The 15900-nt window shown below is 48.5% G+C and overlaps 1 protein-coding gene across 4 annotated transcripts in view; it reads left to right on the top strand.

Moving 5' to 3' along the window:
• The first annotated feature begins 3173 nt into the window (after positions 1-3173).
• CRTC1 (CREB regulated transcription coactivator 1) overlaps positions 3174-15900 on the top strand; it is a 53001-nt gene continuing 40274 nt past the window's right edge. For 3 of the 4 annotated variants that reach the window (XM_040537252.1, XM_040537251.1, XM_040537255.1), the window contains exon 1: positions 3174-3356. In XM_040537252.1, coding sequence (XP_040393186.1) covers positions 3231-3356 — 126 coding nt within the window. In that variant the 5' untranslated portion in view covers positions 3174-3230. The remainder of the gene's footprint in view (positions 3357-15900) is intronic. The other variant, XM_040537254.1, reaches the window with a different exon arrangement.

Below are 15900 nucleotides of genomic sequence, written 5' to 3'. Positions count from 1 at the left end.
TGAAGCCTCCAAGGGAGAACATGGAAGTAGCTGGATCTCATCTGCCAGAGCAATTCCGAAGGATCTAGAGGATAACAAACAAGTGATAAGTAAACAAACCCTCCTCCCCGCTACCCGCTTGCTCTCGGCTGCATCTGCTCGAAGAAGCTGCAGGTTGCTCAGTAAGGAGTTGTTTGCAACAAAAGCAGATGTGAGCACAACACCCCAGTCCTCCAATGACTCTTTGTTTGCTTCAGAGCAAAGCTCTGATTCTCAGTTATAAGAAACTTTTTCATAACACGTCTGGAAGGCTGGGGGAGAAGGAACTGCTGTCTCAGGGGATCCCATCACAGCTTTCTAGTGAGATCAAGTTGTTCTCACATGGCCCCATATGTGCTCAAGGTGAAGACGGCAGGAGACATAAATAATACTTATGGTATGAGCTCATCATTTTGTCAAAGCCATGGCATATCTCCTTCAGTGGAGGAAGAAGGAAACCTGGCACCAATCTAAAATGTCTCCTTGCCAATGCCTTAATGCAGTCAAGATTTACATTGTCTGCTAGGTCATGCACTTAGCAGCCATTCAGATCCACCCACACCCCAAAACGAGGAGCTGTGAGTGGGTGAGAAATTCCAGAAGCAACTCAGCAAACACAAGTGTTGCATTAAAGAGAAGTTTGTTACGCAAACTGTTTTAAAATCAGAGACTTTCAGATCAGAAGCAGGGTCCAAGTTGCACAATGGAATTCAATCTGATAAAGCTGCACAGGCGAAACAATACGAAAAGGGAGTCTTCCGAAGGGAGGAAGTCGTAACCCCCCCGCCTCCCTGGCCATCTGCGTTCCTTCCCTGCGAACCAAGAGCCAGAGTAGCCGTCAGAGGGGAGATTTCACTCTCTTCAATCTTGAGATATCCAAGAGGGGAAAATTTATCAAGTTTCATCTTAGGCACTTAATCTTTTGGTGCTAAAACAGGCCCAGCAACAGCTGGGTCTGTAGATGCTTGATATGACCACCTATCGTATTAAATCCAGTACAACTCAACAAATTACTTATCATCATCTTGCTTCTCAAGCAAAAGCGCGGTGGATAATAGGTATCTTAGTGCTAAAGCTTAAGGTGTGTATGCTTTTAGCGTGACAGCCCAATTTCGCAGGTCATGAGCTATTCATGTACGCAGCTAGAGGGTATTTATGTGAATGTGAGTGCTGGCTGTTTATGCCTGGTCAGAAATGCAGGAACGGGTTAGACTAACATCTGTCGGGAATGGCATGGGTACGGCTGATCCTGCAAGGGAATGGCCTCAATGGTCTTTGAAGTCCCAGCTCTGCTTTCTGCGATGCTATCTCTTACCACATTATAAACTCTAAGTGCAAGCTGGCAACTAGCGTTGAGGGTAGAACGTGACTTTGCTGCTAATACTTCTCCTGACAGTTGCTGAATTGAGTTTCATCCATCCATCTCCAACAGCAGTGGTGGATAATTATAATCTCTTATTTTTACGTGGGCAGGAAGTGCTTATAAATGACTGGTAAACTGACTAAAACAAGGCCACAGAGATGGTCGAGAGTGGAAGTGAGAGCAGTGTCTAATTTCTTTGCTCTGGTAGTTCAACCATTACAGGATTGGGTTACAAGGGTAAGCGCTGTTCAGGGGCAGAGTGATGCGCCAAAAAAGGGGAGTGCCCACTTTATCTCCATTGCTTCATAAAAAAAGAAAGTGTAAAGGGCAGTGTGTGGGCGTTGGGAAACAGTATCACCAGGATTTATTACCGCTTAATGCGTGTGTCTTGCATATCACAGTACTTTGCACCAGTTTGATGTTAACACAGCTGGAATCAATGGCTTAGCAGCCTAAGCTCGTGTTTCGAAACGGCCGTGCTCCTGGAACTGCCCGCTCCCAGCCCAGCGGGGTCATCGCTGCCTGTCCTCCCGTCCTCCTGACAGAAACGCCGCGTCCCACCCGTGCTGCGGGCTCTGCCGGCCAAGGCCCTGCCTCCTCGGCGGAGAAATAAGCCCGGTGCTGGTGGCGTGGAGTTGGGGTTCCTGCCACAGGACAGGGCAGCAGGTGAAGCTGGGTGTGCTCGGAGGAATTTGGCAGGGAAAACGTGCTTGCGGGGGAAGAATGCACCCTTCTGTGCGGTTCGGAACTGCGGTAGCATCTTCTGCTTGGCTGTACATCACACCGAAATGGTCCGCGAAAACATGAGCCTTTGATGATTCCTAAACCTTTGCCAGAAATAGTACTTTCATTGGTGTCTTGGTACCAAATTTCCATTGTACAGGTATGGCTTCTCTTCTGGCTTCACCTTAGCGACCTGGCTTCATCTTAGCAACCACGAGGCAGCGATTAGAGTAGGAACTGTTGCTTATCTTAAAAGAATGAACGCTAATGAATTTGGAGGCTTTTGTTTTCCCCTTTGTCACACACTGCTGCATCTGAGCATGGGAAAGTGGACTGTTCCTGGGGGTGTTCAAGGAAAGGTTGGACCTGGTGCTTAGGGACATGTTTTAGTGGGTGACATTGGTGGTTGGGTGACGGATGGTTGGACCAGATGATCTTGGAGGTGTTTTCCAACCTTAATAATTCTAAGATTCTATGAAGAGGGCATAGGAATCCTCTTTGTAACCCTGCAGGGTTGTTCCTGCTCTGTGTGATGCACCGAGAACTGCTTCGCTCAGGCAATTCTCCTGCCTTTGTTTTGTCAAGGTGGGAAGACCCAAGCCAAGCACCCTCTCCATAACATAGTGAAGAAAATGTAAAATAGGGATTTTTATTTTATTGCTTAAAAAACGCATGGCTTTTCCAAAATCCCGAATTTATTTCTCACTTCAGGATCTCCCACTTCACGGGCCGACACCGGGCCGCATTTACTTCACCCACCCCCAACCCTCCGAGCCCGGAGCCGTCCCGGGGCCATGCGGGGCGAACGCGCCCCCAGCGCGCGCAGCCCCGCCGCCGCCTCAGCGCCCCGAGCCCCCACCGCGCATGCGCCCCGCTCCCCCCTCCCCTCCCTTTCAACCCTCCGCGCACGCGCCGCACCCTCCCTCCCCCTCCCACCCTCTCCGCGCACGCGCCCCTCCGCCCCCTCACCGCCCCCTCCCTCCCCGCTCCGCGCACGCGCCTTGCGAGCCTCCCCCCCCCCTTGCCGCGCCGCGCACGCGCGCCGCCCTCCCTCCTCCCCCCCCCCGCCCTCCCGCCCTCCCCCCCCCCCCGTCCGGCGCGGGGAGGGGGATGCGGACGGGGGAAGATGGCGGCGTCGAACAACCCGCGGAAATTCAGCGAGAAGATCGCCCTGCACAACCAGAAGCAGGCCGAGGAGACGGCGGCCTTCGAGGAGGTCATGAAGGACCTGAGCCTCACCCGCGCCCACCGGGTGAGGAGGCGCCGGGGGGGGGGGGGGGGGCTGAGGGAGCCCCCGGTGGTGACGGGAGGGCGGAGGGGGGGGGGGACACACTGAGGATGAGGAGGATGAGGAGGGTGAAGGGGGGAGGAAGGGCGGCGCCCCCCCCCCTCTCCTCGTCTCCCTCCTTCCCCTCACCGAGCCCCCCCCCCCCCCGGGCCGGGGGCAGCGGCAGCGGGCGGGGCGGGGGCAGCGCCCCCTGGTGGGGGCGGGCGGAGGCCTCGGGTCGGGGCGGGGGGCAGCGCCCCCCCCCCCCCCCCGCAGCCCCCATCCGCAGGGGACGGGGCTGAGGGGGGGGTCGTGGGGGTCGGGGGTGGGCTGAGGGGGGGCTGCGAGGTGCGGCAGGGCCCGCTCGAGGCCCGCGTGTGGCGCCTGGGGGGGGGGGGGGCTGTTAGGGCCCCCTCACCCCTTTCCAGGTCCCTCTCGGAGCGGGGGGGGTCCCCGTCCTTCGCCCCTTGCCAGGCCCGGCTCTAAGGGGGGGGGGTCCCCAGCCCTCACACCTTGCCAGGCCTGGTTCTGAGGGAGCTGGGGGCCCCTGGGACAGGCCTGGCTTTGGGGGGGGGGTCTCCATCCCTCAGCCTTTCTCAGGCCTGGCTCTGAGGGGGTGGCCCCCATCCCTTATTCCTTGTCAGGCCCGGCTCTGAGGGGTGTCCCCATCCCTCAGCCCTTGCCAGGCCCGTCTTTGAGGGGGGGTGTCCGTGTCCCTCATGCCTTTCCAGGTCCCTCTCTGAGCTGAGGGGTCCCCATCCTTAACCCCTTTCCAGGCCTGGCTCTGAGGGGAGCTCTAACGGGGGTGTTCGTGTCCCTCGCCCCTTGCCAGGCCTGGTTCTGAGGGGGGGCTCTAAGGGAGGAGGTCCCCATCCCTCACCCCTTCCCAGGCTCGGTTCTGGCGGGGTCCATTTGCTCGCCCCCACACCATGGCCCTGAGCCTTGCCCACCCTGAGGGCTGCCGGAGCATCCCCGGGCGCTCAGCCCCAGCCCTGGGCCCTCAGCACCCCCGGGAGCTGCAGGACCGAGTGTCGCCTCCTGTCCCTCCTGGGCGCACGCTGCTGCCCTTCCGAACCCTCCGTGGTTCCTGCCAGCTCCGCAAAGCCCGGCCGCAGGAGCTAACGGCAGAAGGAAGGCGTTTGCCAAGCACCGGCTGCGTTTTCTGGTTCACATCCCCGGGTATCCGAGCTTTTCTGCGCCGTTCTCCTCTCACCTGCTTGTGTCAACGTTTTCGTTTCTCTTTTAACTGTTTAAGGAAAATTTACAACCTTGTTTGTGGCTGAAGGGGAACAAGAGAGCGCACAGTCGGGTTCGCAGTAAAACCTTTTATTCCTCTGTGTCAGGGTAGGGTAAATATTTGTTTTGACTTGGTGCTGCTGCTGGTCGGGTGTAAAACAAAGGCACGCTGCTGCTGTCAGCCCCGGCTCGGAAAGGTGCGGGTCGGAGCTGCGCGTGCTGAACTATTTGTTGATGTCTCACGCAGGATGCTGTGCTGGAGCTGCTGCTGGAGTTAGCTGAGAGCATGGCGAGGACAGGTTAGAGATGTTGGCAGTCACTGGAGTCTTCTTGTTCCTTGAACCTCTGTTATGCCTGTGTAGCTCCATGCCCTGTTTTATTGCCTTTTGGTGGCCAGTCCTTGGCTACCACTGGAGAGCTGGATATTCTTGAGAGAGTTCTTGAAGCCTGCGATTAGAGATGGTCCTTCAGTTAGCTCTTGTGTTTGGCATTCTCCTTCTGCGAGATAAGGACGTCCGTAAGTAAGAATCCCAGTTTGGTTTCTCCCAGATCTGAGCGTTCCTAATCCAGGGTTTGCAGATGCAAACCCATTTTATTTTCAAGAACCTGGTATTGAGGAAAGGACCCAAGCTGAATAAGTTGTCTGAGGATTCTGGGTACTGAAGTGATGGAAACACTGACCAAACAGCTGAGTAAAATGTCTCCTTTGTAGACTTTTTCTTCTAAATTCCATGATTTCATCTGTGTTTAAAATACAGTATAAAAGCAAAAAGGGGTTAAGCACAACTTTGCCGTTTGCTCTCATTTTCATTTGGCAACCAGCGCTTTGCTGTCAGTTCGAAAATGCGTTACTCAGTTTGTGGAAGCAGCCCAAAATTTCTGCTGCCTTTTCATTATTAGTAATTGTCTTTTTGCAATGTTTACCATCTTGTCTGTTTTATTGTTAGTTACTGGTCACAGCAGAGGCAGGGAACTACTGTTCCACCATTTCTGGTGCGTTCCCATGCTGTTTCTGAGCCTGCTTTGGGACTTGGTAATCTTCCACCTATTTGTGCTGCTCAGCCCATCTGAGATCTTTATGTTATGTGTGGTTTTTTTTTTTTCCCAGGACAAAGCAGCGTGTGATATTCACCCTTTGCTTGTATATTGCAGTTGGCAAAAAAAAAAAAAAATCCCTTTGCAAATTAAATCGCTTGGGTTTCCAAAGCATCCCCCTGTTTTCAGGAGCAGCAGAGTCCTGTCTTTCAGCTGCCCGATGCAAAACGCGTTTTAGCTGTTCTGGGAGACACAGAGCTTGCAAAGAGCCTTGGAGGTGGGTGGCTGATAGAAGCACTGGATCTGCTTAATTGTCTTGTGAGTGGGACCTTCGTGTTTATAATCCAGAGATTTCTGCCAGTCCCATAGTAACAAAGTGGGTGAGAAGAGGGGGAGTTTGTTCTGTGTGACTCCGGTATTTTGCTTGTGGTTCTGCTCCTTTCCTTTTTTTTTCATGTAAAGCGTGAAATTCTAGAACCGCACCGATTTCTGCCTTGGGGATGAGTTGTTTACCAGGGCCTACTCTCAGTTTCTGTTGTAACACAGCCCGGTGGTGATCGCTGCTGCTGCTGCCTTTTAAAATTGCAATTAACGAAACAATAATGTGCAAGATGACACAGATACTGCTGGGCTCTTCAGATGGCGTTTGAAGGATTTAAGTTTTTAAAGCTTGTCACCTGCATTTCAGAGGCAGTTTTTGTTCGGTCAGAAACGTTCTCAGGTTTCCAGGGCTGATTACTTATTTATTTATTTAAAATACATGTTGTTAAAGTCACTTACTTTTGAGGGATTTCAGCTGGAGCTGTGTTTGAGCTCCCTCTTATGGACTTTGCAGTGTTACCTTGAAAAGAAGACCCCCCCCAAACCCCTAAACCCCAAAAGTTGGAGCTCCGGCTGGAGCGCTGGGCTGACAGTGATGGTACCACAGCGAAAACAGGGAGGAAAAGAAATGAGGTGAGCGACGATGTTGGGATGCATTCTGCGCAATTCCAACACTGCTTACACACCTTCACGTGCACGTGGGCCCCGCGCAGGCAACTTGAGGAAGGTGTTTCAGTGAACTGCTGCTTATGGCACCTCTCAGAAGAGGACCTCTGGTAATAGCCAGTATTCCTCAGTGATGCAAAATTCATTTTCTCTGCTCCCAAGTCCTTAGCTCAGCGCGTTGTCAGTCTGTGGTGGTGCTGTGGCAGGGGCTGCCTGCGTCTTTTTAGCTGTCGTCAGAAGTTGTGTGTGCCCACGTTGCTTTTCAAGGTATTGAAAACTGCGTGAAGTGAAAAGTATTTCGCATTCACGTTTTAAATATTTTCAACTTGAGTATTTTAAATATAAAGGTCCAGTTTTAAGTATTTTTTTTCAAGCTTAAACAGAACAAAATAGCATAGCTATCCACTGGTGGCCATTTAGCTGCAGTGAAATAAAAAGAAAATAGAGTAAAAACAGCCCCCAGTTTGTATTCATACATGCACATAGGCACGCACCTCCCTAATAAAATTAATACTTAAGTGTGAAGCGGTTATTTGTTTACCTGCTTCTGCTTGCTGCAGCAGAGATCAAAATCCACAGATCTTCATTAGATGTAGCTAGTATGCAAAACAGTATTTAAAAGCTTACTTAAATCGGGAACGCTGATCTGCAGTTTTAAAAATGATAAACGCTCACGATAGTGAGACGGTGTCACGGTGATTCCTGATGTCTTCAGGATGTTTTATTTAATAATTTGATTTAAAAAAAAAAAAAAAGAAATTCCTGGCTGCCTGATAGCGTTTTCATATGACTGAAAGATATTAAAGAAATGCATCAAATCGGTTCTCAGCCCTCCAAGCAGGAGCTCAGCGCTTTCAGCTGGAAGTGGTTTTGTTCAAGTCAGTCGTGTTGTGAGTTCCTCTTGAAACAGAAACGTTGGACTTGGAGCTCTGTGCACTGCTTTTCTGTCGCTGCTGCCCCAGCGGAGGGTTCAGACCCTGCGCCCGCCGTGCCCGGACCAAGAAATGGGGCACGGGGGTCTCCCCCCACCCCCCAGCCCACCCCGGGGTGCTGCCGGTCTCAACCGCGCGTCCTGAAATGGCGGTGCGGCCTCGGTAATTCTGCGCAGGAATCAGAGTGAAAATGGGTGAAAAGGTAGAGATGAGCTGCCCGCGGGGGCACAAAGGGTCTCTGTGCTCCTGCAGCCGCTCGCTGCTGGCCTGAGCTGTCCAAGGTAAACAGAGCGAGTCGCCGTGTGATGTGCCACGCTGCCCAACTCGCGTGCTTCTCTCAGCAGCGTAGTATTGCTGCTTGTAAACCACGTCGGGGTTTGTTGTGTTGTTTTTCTAAGGAGACGCCGACTTTTTGATTATTCATCATTAACGTGCATTACAGCTGCTCGCTCCTGCTCGCAGACAGAGCCTTTCTGTGCCGCGGCCAGCTCCCTCTGCTCTAATGATCCAGCAAAGTTACGGACGGTCCGCTGGCACGTGGGGCTGTAACTGTACAGCTGATGTATGTCACTATGTTGGTTGTAGCTCACCGGATGAACGGGCGGAGCTCTGCTCAGCCTGCTGCAGTTCGGAGTTTTCTTTAGCTTCAGCCGTGGAGAATATTTGCAGAAATTTACATTTATAGAAGTTAGTCGTTTTGTATGAGTATGAACGAATTTGTAAGAAATTTTGTGAGAACTTTGTAAGAACGTATTGTTCTCAGAGCTACGTGCGGTCAGCTCTCCCAGCTATTGGAGGGTGATCTGGGGTTTTCCTCAGAGCGAACTCCACATCTGCAAAGCTGTTCTTGCAGAGGTGAGCTCTGCTTACAGTCAAGATCCTGAGAAGTTTTAGGTCTGGCTACTGATTTTGATTTTTTTGTTTTTTTAGGTCCTGCGTTTACAAGTAGAGGTACGTGGTGTTGGTGGCTTTGAGGTATAGTTGCAAAGGCAGGAGTTAGAAACCTACAGGAGCAAAAAGCTCAGTCAACAGGAGTCGGTTCTGTATTAATCTGCGTTACCTGCTGGCATCCGCAGAGTGGCAGAGGAAAATGAGCCTTGTCCCCAGTAAGTGTTGGGGAGTGGACCACAGACCTGTACCTCAGGAATCCCTCAAGCATTTTTCAGGAATAGGTTACACTAAAACCTGATTGCAGTGCTAATTTGGTCTAGGTGCAAACTTCCTTCAGTTTCACTTGAATTTTTTTTCTACCATGCAAACTTCGTTTTACTTCCCTGACCACCTTGGATTCCCTGTGATAGCTGGGAAGGCGCCTGCTTTAACCTGCAGTTCGTCAAGCGCTAAACAGACCGACTTGTTTCCTGGTCTCTGATCGATTTATGATGCCAATGACTTCAGCTGGGATTCCCTTACCGTCCTGGTAGGCAGCGGACCCACGTTAAACCCAGCAACGAGCCCAGGCTTCGAGGTGAGCTCCAGCCCCGCTGCCTCCAGCTCTCGCTCGACGCGCGGTACGAAACCACTGAGCGCTGCTGGGCGCCTGCACCGGGGCAGTAATGGAATGATTTGGCAAAAAGCGGACGTTTTCTCAAACACGATCAATGGGGATTTAAACAAAAGAGCTTAAAGGCTAAATATTTGTCTTAGTTTTCTGGTTTTTGCCTCTAATTGCCAAGGAGCGTGTTCTTGGGCTGAATTACAGCAGCGTTGTCAGTTTCCATGAAGGCGTTCATCAGTCCCTAATGATCTGTGCCATCAATATTTTTGTACCTGATGCGCCATCTGTAACTCAAGGATACCTCAGGGCGCTTTGCAGCGAATGGGATACCATACCTTTTAAAAAAAATAGACGTATTTTCCTTTTTCAAAGAGCATTTCTAGTTGTGATGGCTGGAGCTTTACCCTAGCGTTCCTGTAAATGTGCTGCAGTAGCTGTTGCTTTGTAGCCGAGGATATATGGTAGCTGACAGGCTTGGAGTAAGTGGGTGAAAAGAAGCAAACTGTCAAAATCTGGTGGATTTTTTTTGCGAACATAAGCTTGCAGCAGTGTTCATTTTGTGACAGCAAGAAGTTGCGACCTCGGTGCTGCTTCCCTTTTTTTTCTTTTGGTCTAAACTACTTCAATTTCAACAAAAAAAATGCAGTCCCAAGGGCTTTGGTGTAAACTGGAGGTGGCAGCCAAAGTGTAAGTATTTATTAACTCATTAGCTAAGATCTGCGTATATGATAGTGTGTAGGAGTTAATATTTAAAATGCTGCTTTGATTTGTGTCAGATGATTTGCATAGGATGTTTAGTGCTGTGTAAATGATATCCAGGAATACGATTTCTGTCAAGATCTCCTCTGGCACTTGTCGAGCCAAACGAGCTTTGCAGAAGTGCGTGTTTGTCAACCAGCGATGTTTTCGTATGATCTCATTGCTACTTTATAAATCATAAAGTTGTAGCTGAGCGTTGATAATAGTTTTGTTTTGCAAATTATTTCCCAGGAACTGCAAATTCTTCCCCTTGTACCAGAACAATCCTTTGCAATCAAACAACAACAACGCCACACACCCACAAAAACTGGGTCTTAAATAATGCAGCAGAAGCGTTCCAACCTCAGGCTGCAGTAACAATTCTGCAGCACTGATGATCCTTCCTGGTGTAAAAGCCTGTATTTTACGGGCACATTTTCCTCAAAATACCTATTTTCCTTTTTTTGCAAGTTAGTCCTGTCCCTTGCTGGACCACTCGGTCGTGGTTTTTAGTAGAGCTGCATGTCACCATGTACCAGTACGATGTGTTGATGGCAGGCTGCAGTTCTTTTAGATGAATTTTCAATTAATTTTGACACCCAACTATTACTTCCTATGTTAGAATTATTTTCCTTGACTGGCCAAGGTTTCAAAGGGAGGGAATTGGGGATGATTTCCCAAAATCCGTGTATTTTCAGGCAGATAATGACGGTTCTCAACTCCAGGTGTATGTCTGCTGTTTGTGACGCTTTTCTGTGCTCGGTGCTCTTTGGACACCTCGTGGTGGAAGCAGCATCCTGTAGCGGTGCAGAAGAGTTTTCCTCTCTCGTTATGGAGTCCTTACGCAGTGTTCTGACAACTGTAAGCTGGGTTATGGGGAAAAAAACCTGTGGCAAAAGGGAGGACTGTGATTAATACATTGCCTTTTCACCTTTTTCCTTTCCTTGCAGTCCTGTGTCGGTCATGTTCATGGTGGATGCTAATTATTGGAGGGGGAGCTGGCTTTTCCCTCGTTCTGTCTGCAGGTGCAACACGTGGTGACTGTCCTCATTGTGGGTTTTCAGTCCGGGGTCCACGAGACCCTGCTCCCCCGGCTTCTTTGGCGTTTTTCCACTTGTGAGGGAAGAGCAAAAATAATACCTTACGGATTGAGCAAGTTTCCACCAGCCTACACGGATCCAAATGTCTTATTGACCTTCTCATTGTAATTAGATTTTTCACTTCTGCAGTGCAATGATTACATTGTGGGAGCATTTTGCGTTCGAAGAATTTGGACTCTAACGGCAGGCTTTTTTTAATACCTGGGGGATTGTCTGGGGCTCTGTCGTTGGAGCTATAAGCAGTTCCCTGAGCCTTAATACGAGGGCTTAAGGGTGCGCTGCAGTAGGAGCAGCGCGAGGAATTGGTGGACTGCGAAGTTTCCCGGTGATTTTGGGGATGTGGGAATTTTCGGTGTCGTGGTGAAATGGCTTTCTCAGTCCCCGAACCTACAGGAGCCTCGGCAGCAGCTGACTCAGGTTTGTTCTGCAGCACTTGGGTTCTACCGGAGCTGGCTGCGCTCGTGGCTGCCCCCCGAGCACGGCTAGGTGCAGCTGACAAACTCCAAGGAGCCCAAACATGCCCTGTTTGTCTTCTAATTTACAAAACTTGTAGGGTTACATAACGGAATTTTCATTCTTTCGCTAAAAATAAAAAATGGAACGTAAAAGCTATTTTTATCTTGCTTAATGAGGGCATCTCTGCTTTTTTCCTCATTTTTTTTGAGACATTTCACTAGGAGGAGTGGGTACAATTTGGGAACATTTTTGTTAGACTGGACACATTCACCCTCTGAGGTGTTGCCAGTCAGTCAGCAAGCAGATGCGTTGCCCTACTCAGAATGAGTATTTCCTTTAAAGTGCGCTGCTAGAAGAATAATAATCATCAGTAAAATAAGTAGATTTTGAGCATAGCACTAGATTTAGCTACATCAGCAAGGCAAGGATTTCTTTTTGCTATCAAATAATCAATGAGTTTCGAGTACGAGTCCTCTCTTGCAGTATTCCACCGAATTATCGGCGCCGTACACGCGTTGCTCTCTCTGAAACCCGTTCAGAAAAGGAGGGTGGCACTCTGGGAACTGATATGGATCCGGTTTGTTTTTAAAAGCAGTGCAAATCAGGTTTGGTTCATATTGTAGCTTAGCTTGGCTCTCCGCCCGGTGATAGAGCAGAACTCTGAAGAATAGTCACTATTTTAAGTCTCCTTGTGCTGTATCCTGTTTTTACTTGCGACTCAGTTGTGGCTGCTAAGTTTCAAACAGTAAACCTTTGTTCCCCAGAAATAGCAAAGTGTTTTTAAACACAGAGTGACAGCCTGCGTATTGAACTTTATTGTTACCATTAGTCAAATTCTGCAAGGTTTGTTGGGACTGATTCTGTGCCCTCAGACCACGAGATATCCAGTGGCTCATAACAGTTTGTTTTCTGGAGATAGTTAAATGCAGCTGATGTGTAAACAAGTCCCACTCTTAGAAGTTCTGCTTGTATCAAAAAAAATAAATATATACGTATATTTATTTAACGAAATTCAGCATTAATGCTACCTTCTTCCCTCTCCCCTAGCTTTTTCTCTGCGACGCTTAAGCATTCTGGTTTGGTCTCTTTGGATTTACAGGGTAAAGGTTTTTTGCTCTGGAGTGTAATGTGGATGTGGGGTGGTTTCTAAATAGTGACGGTACACAGGGAGGTGAGATGTTTTCGCTTTCACATGAATTCTAGAAGACACCTGGGGATGGGGGCCCGGGGATGGGTGTAATTTTTATGGCCTCGTTTCCTCCCGGTTTTGGAGCTGAGGCAATCTGGGGACTTGGTTTCAGCTCACGAATGGTGCCTTGGAATTTGTAGATGACTCATAACAGGACAAAACAATCCAGTTAAGTGATTCGAGGTCTTAAATAATCTCTTCAACAGGAAGGTGAAGAAAACATCATGAACTCATGAGTAATAATTGGCTCTCTTGGAGTGCTAAAAGTGCAGTGATTGCTCGTTGGCAGGGACTCAAGTGATCCCTGTTTAAGCTTTGCTGATCAATATATATTTCAGCTCTTATGAATGAAATTTATTTGACTGGATTATAATGCTTTTAGCAAAGCGGTATTACAGTTACCAGTTGGGAGAAGTTTGTTTTAAGTCGGTTTGCAGTAGTGACACTTTGCGCCTGAGCTGCTCGGCTGCGGGGGCTGGGGCCGGGTGTAATCTTTTCAGATTTGCTTTTCGCCTGCTCCCTGCATCACAGATCAGCCAGGTGGCCGAGACGGGCTTTCGAGGAGGAAGAGCCTGCAGCAGGACGACTACTATGCCTCCTGACACACAGAGAGAGCGGTCCTTCTGCTCGCAGTCCTTTGCTTTCTGGACATAAAGCAAAAACTAAATGATTTTAGGTAGTCCCAAAAGTAAACTGGTACGAATACCTTCCTCAGATGGCTAGCATTCTCATAGACGCTAGGGACGAGAACTTACTCCTTCACCTCCTCTTCAAAGCACAGAATCGTTCAGGACTCTATAGAGGTTTTTATGCAGCCCCAAGGGATCCATGCTGGTGTTCCAGAAGAAGCATCCCCTCAGAGACCTGGCGGTTACTGGTAAGCAACTGGAATCGCAGCATCTGTGTTTTACATCAGGCCACCTTTAAGTCAATCAGGTATATAAAAGCTAACTTCAGCTTTTATATACTATATACAGCTAGCTTGCTGTCCCCTATCCTCTAACTAGAGGATTTCATGACTCTAGTGGTGAAAACCCCTTCTGAGTTCAGTTTGGGTTTTGATTGCATCTGGGGAGAGCTCCTGTTTCCTTCTGGCTCCGTGAGATAGAGGGGCAGGATTCTGCCCCCCCTTCCTGTCCCTGCAGGCCCTTGTACAGAGTTGGTTTGAGCCGGGCTGCTCGCGGGCTGTAGCAGAATCCCTTTGGTTCTGGTCCTTGAATGTCACCTCCCGTTTCTTTGTTAATTTCTAAAGTCTTTGAGAAAGGAAAACCATCCGTCCTTGGACAGTGTACAGTGTACGTAGCTATCCACTGATAAAAATCAGTGCGGTGCTGGGTCTTGTGTGTTTGGTAAGCCCGAGCCTGTGCTGCTCTGCCTCTAGCGAAGAGTTTGCTGTGAACTGGTTCAGTGTGGCAAAAACAAAGCTGTTGCTGTCTTGTGGCTGCTAAATTCCAGTTTATTGCAACAGATTTTTCCCCCAAAAAAGAAGCAAAAATCCATTTTTTTTGCTCAGATTTTTATTATTATCGACTGTGTTTGGGCTGGCCTGCAGAGTTTTTTTGTTTGTGTCCCGAAATGTCGATGTGATAATGGAACAAATACTTGAAAGTGACTTAAATGACAGTTATGGTGATGGAAGAGTAAACAATGATGTAGCAGTTCTGAAAGCCTGGGTTCAAATCCAGTTCATACCATATGTCTGGATTTTTTCGTGGTAATTTTCACTTAGTTTGTAGTAGACATTTGGCTTCCTGTTTTGGCTTGGTAGTACTTTTCTCTGCAATATCTATTGCACTAGGATACTAACAGCATTATAAGGCCAAATAGGATTGGCAGAGGCAACAAGGGAAACTTTCGCTCTGCTTGTCCGCACTTGTCTGTTTCTAGCCAGTGTTAAAATCTTCACTTTCATGACAATAAAAACATACTAAAATTCAAAAAAACATGGCAAAACACTGTGTTATAAAGCTGATGATGGAATATTTTAAATCCCAAGCGACCCAGATGGAGCAGCTGCTATCACTGTGGATTATACCTTTCCTCTAAACTTCAGACTTCATTTCCTTTACCAGTCTTCCTGGGAGGAACAGCTGTGCATTTGGATCCGCTGCTGCTCTTGGATCAGTACTTGAAACTGCAGGAAATAAGTTGTTTTAAAAAGCTGGCTTGATGGAGTTTCTTCCTGATTGTGACAGCCCAAAGGAGAGGGAAATGCGAGGGATTCTCTTTTCTTTTTCGTTGACAAATTCATCTGTGAAGCTTGTCGCCATTAGCCAGAGAGCTGTGAAGAAGCTGGTTGTGCTTTTTCCGCTCCAGTGCTACTCTGTGTGTGCGGGTTTGCTTTTCCTTGTTGCCCTGCCTGGCTGATTATTCAGAAAGAAAAGAACAGTGTCACTCACTTCGCAGCAGGCGCATTTAAATGTGCTCTGATTTTTAGAAGAATGCAGTTTTCAGAGTTCCCTTTTTTATTTCTGCAGCATTCATTAGCTTTAAGGCGCTGATAGACTGCTCACTTCTGTGTAATTCTAGATATTTTTAAGCTAGCTCTGTGGTCAAGCCATTTTCTAGAGAATCAGTGTCTTTGATCACAGAACTTCAACTGTAATTTCCTGATACTGCATCTTTATGGTAGGCAGGGTAGCATTAGGTGCTCTGAAATACAGTTTAAAAGGAGTGGTTTCACATCACACGGTTTATTTCCCCTGCCCATCAGGACGTATACTTTGCATTGAGGAGAAACTCCTTGCGTACACATGCTTCTATGGATGCATGCTCAAATGAATTAATGTTATTAGAATTCATCATCTAATTTTTAATTACTTGGAAAATGAAAGTGAAGGGCTAAAATCGCAAATAGACACCCATCTCTTCCTTATCCACTTATTGAGCTATTAGATAACATGCGTAGGTGGATTTTAATCTGTACATCTAAATAATGGAAGTCTTCTTAATTATTTGCAATGAACTGTCAAAAACCCAACAGCACGATTAAAACCAGTCAGTATTAACTTATCAGTTGTGCTTAAGCTATGAAAGCTTTATATACATTTAACAGTCAAGCGTTCCAAAAGTCTTCCCACTCTTCGTTCAGCCCTTTGTGCACGAGCAGGATGATGGTCTTTAATTAATTTATCACGAATTCCCCCACGAGGCTGCGCCCCCTGCCTCGTGCAGCACGAAGCAGATAGCGGTAGCTCACCGGGAGGCTGTTCAATATCGGGGCTTATCGGCGCTGTTCAGCTCGTGGCCCGGGGCCTCGGAGCACGCCGCTCAAACTCGGGTTTGCTGATAGGAAAATGAAGCCCCCGAGGAAGCGCTCTGTGCCGTACGCTGTTCAGGAATCCTTGTTCAAAACCAA

Source organism: Cygnus olor, chromosome 26 (assembly GCF_009769625.2).
Source record: "Cygnus olor isolate bCygOlo1 chromosome 26, bCygOlo1.pri.v2, whole genome shotgun sequence".
NCBI lineage: Eukaryota > Metazoa > Chordata > Aves > Anseriformes > Anatidae > Cygnus > Cygnus olor.
Note: the sequence above shows the minus strand (reverse complement) of the source record. Positions and strands in the feature narration are given on the sequence as shown.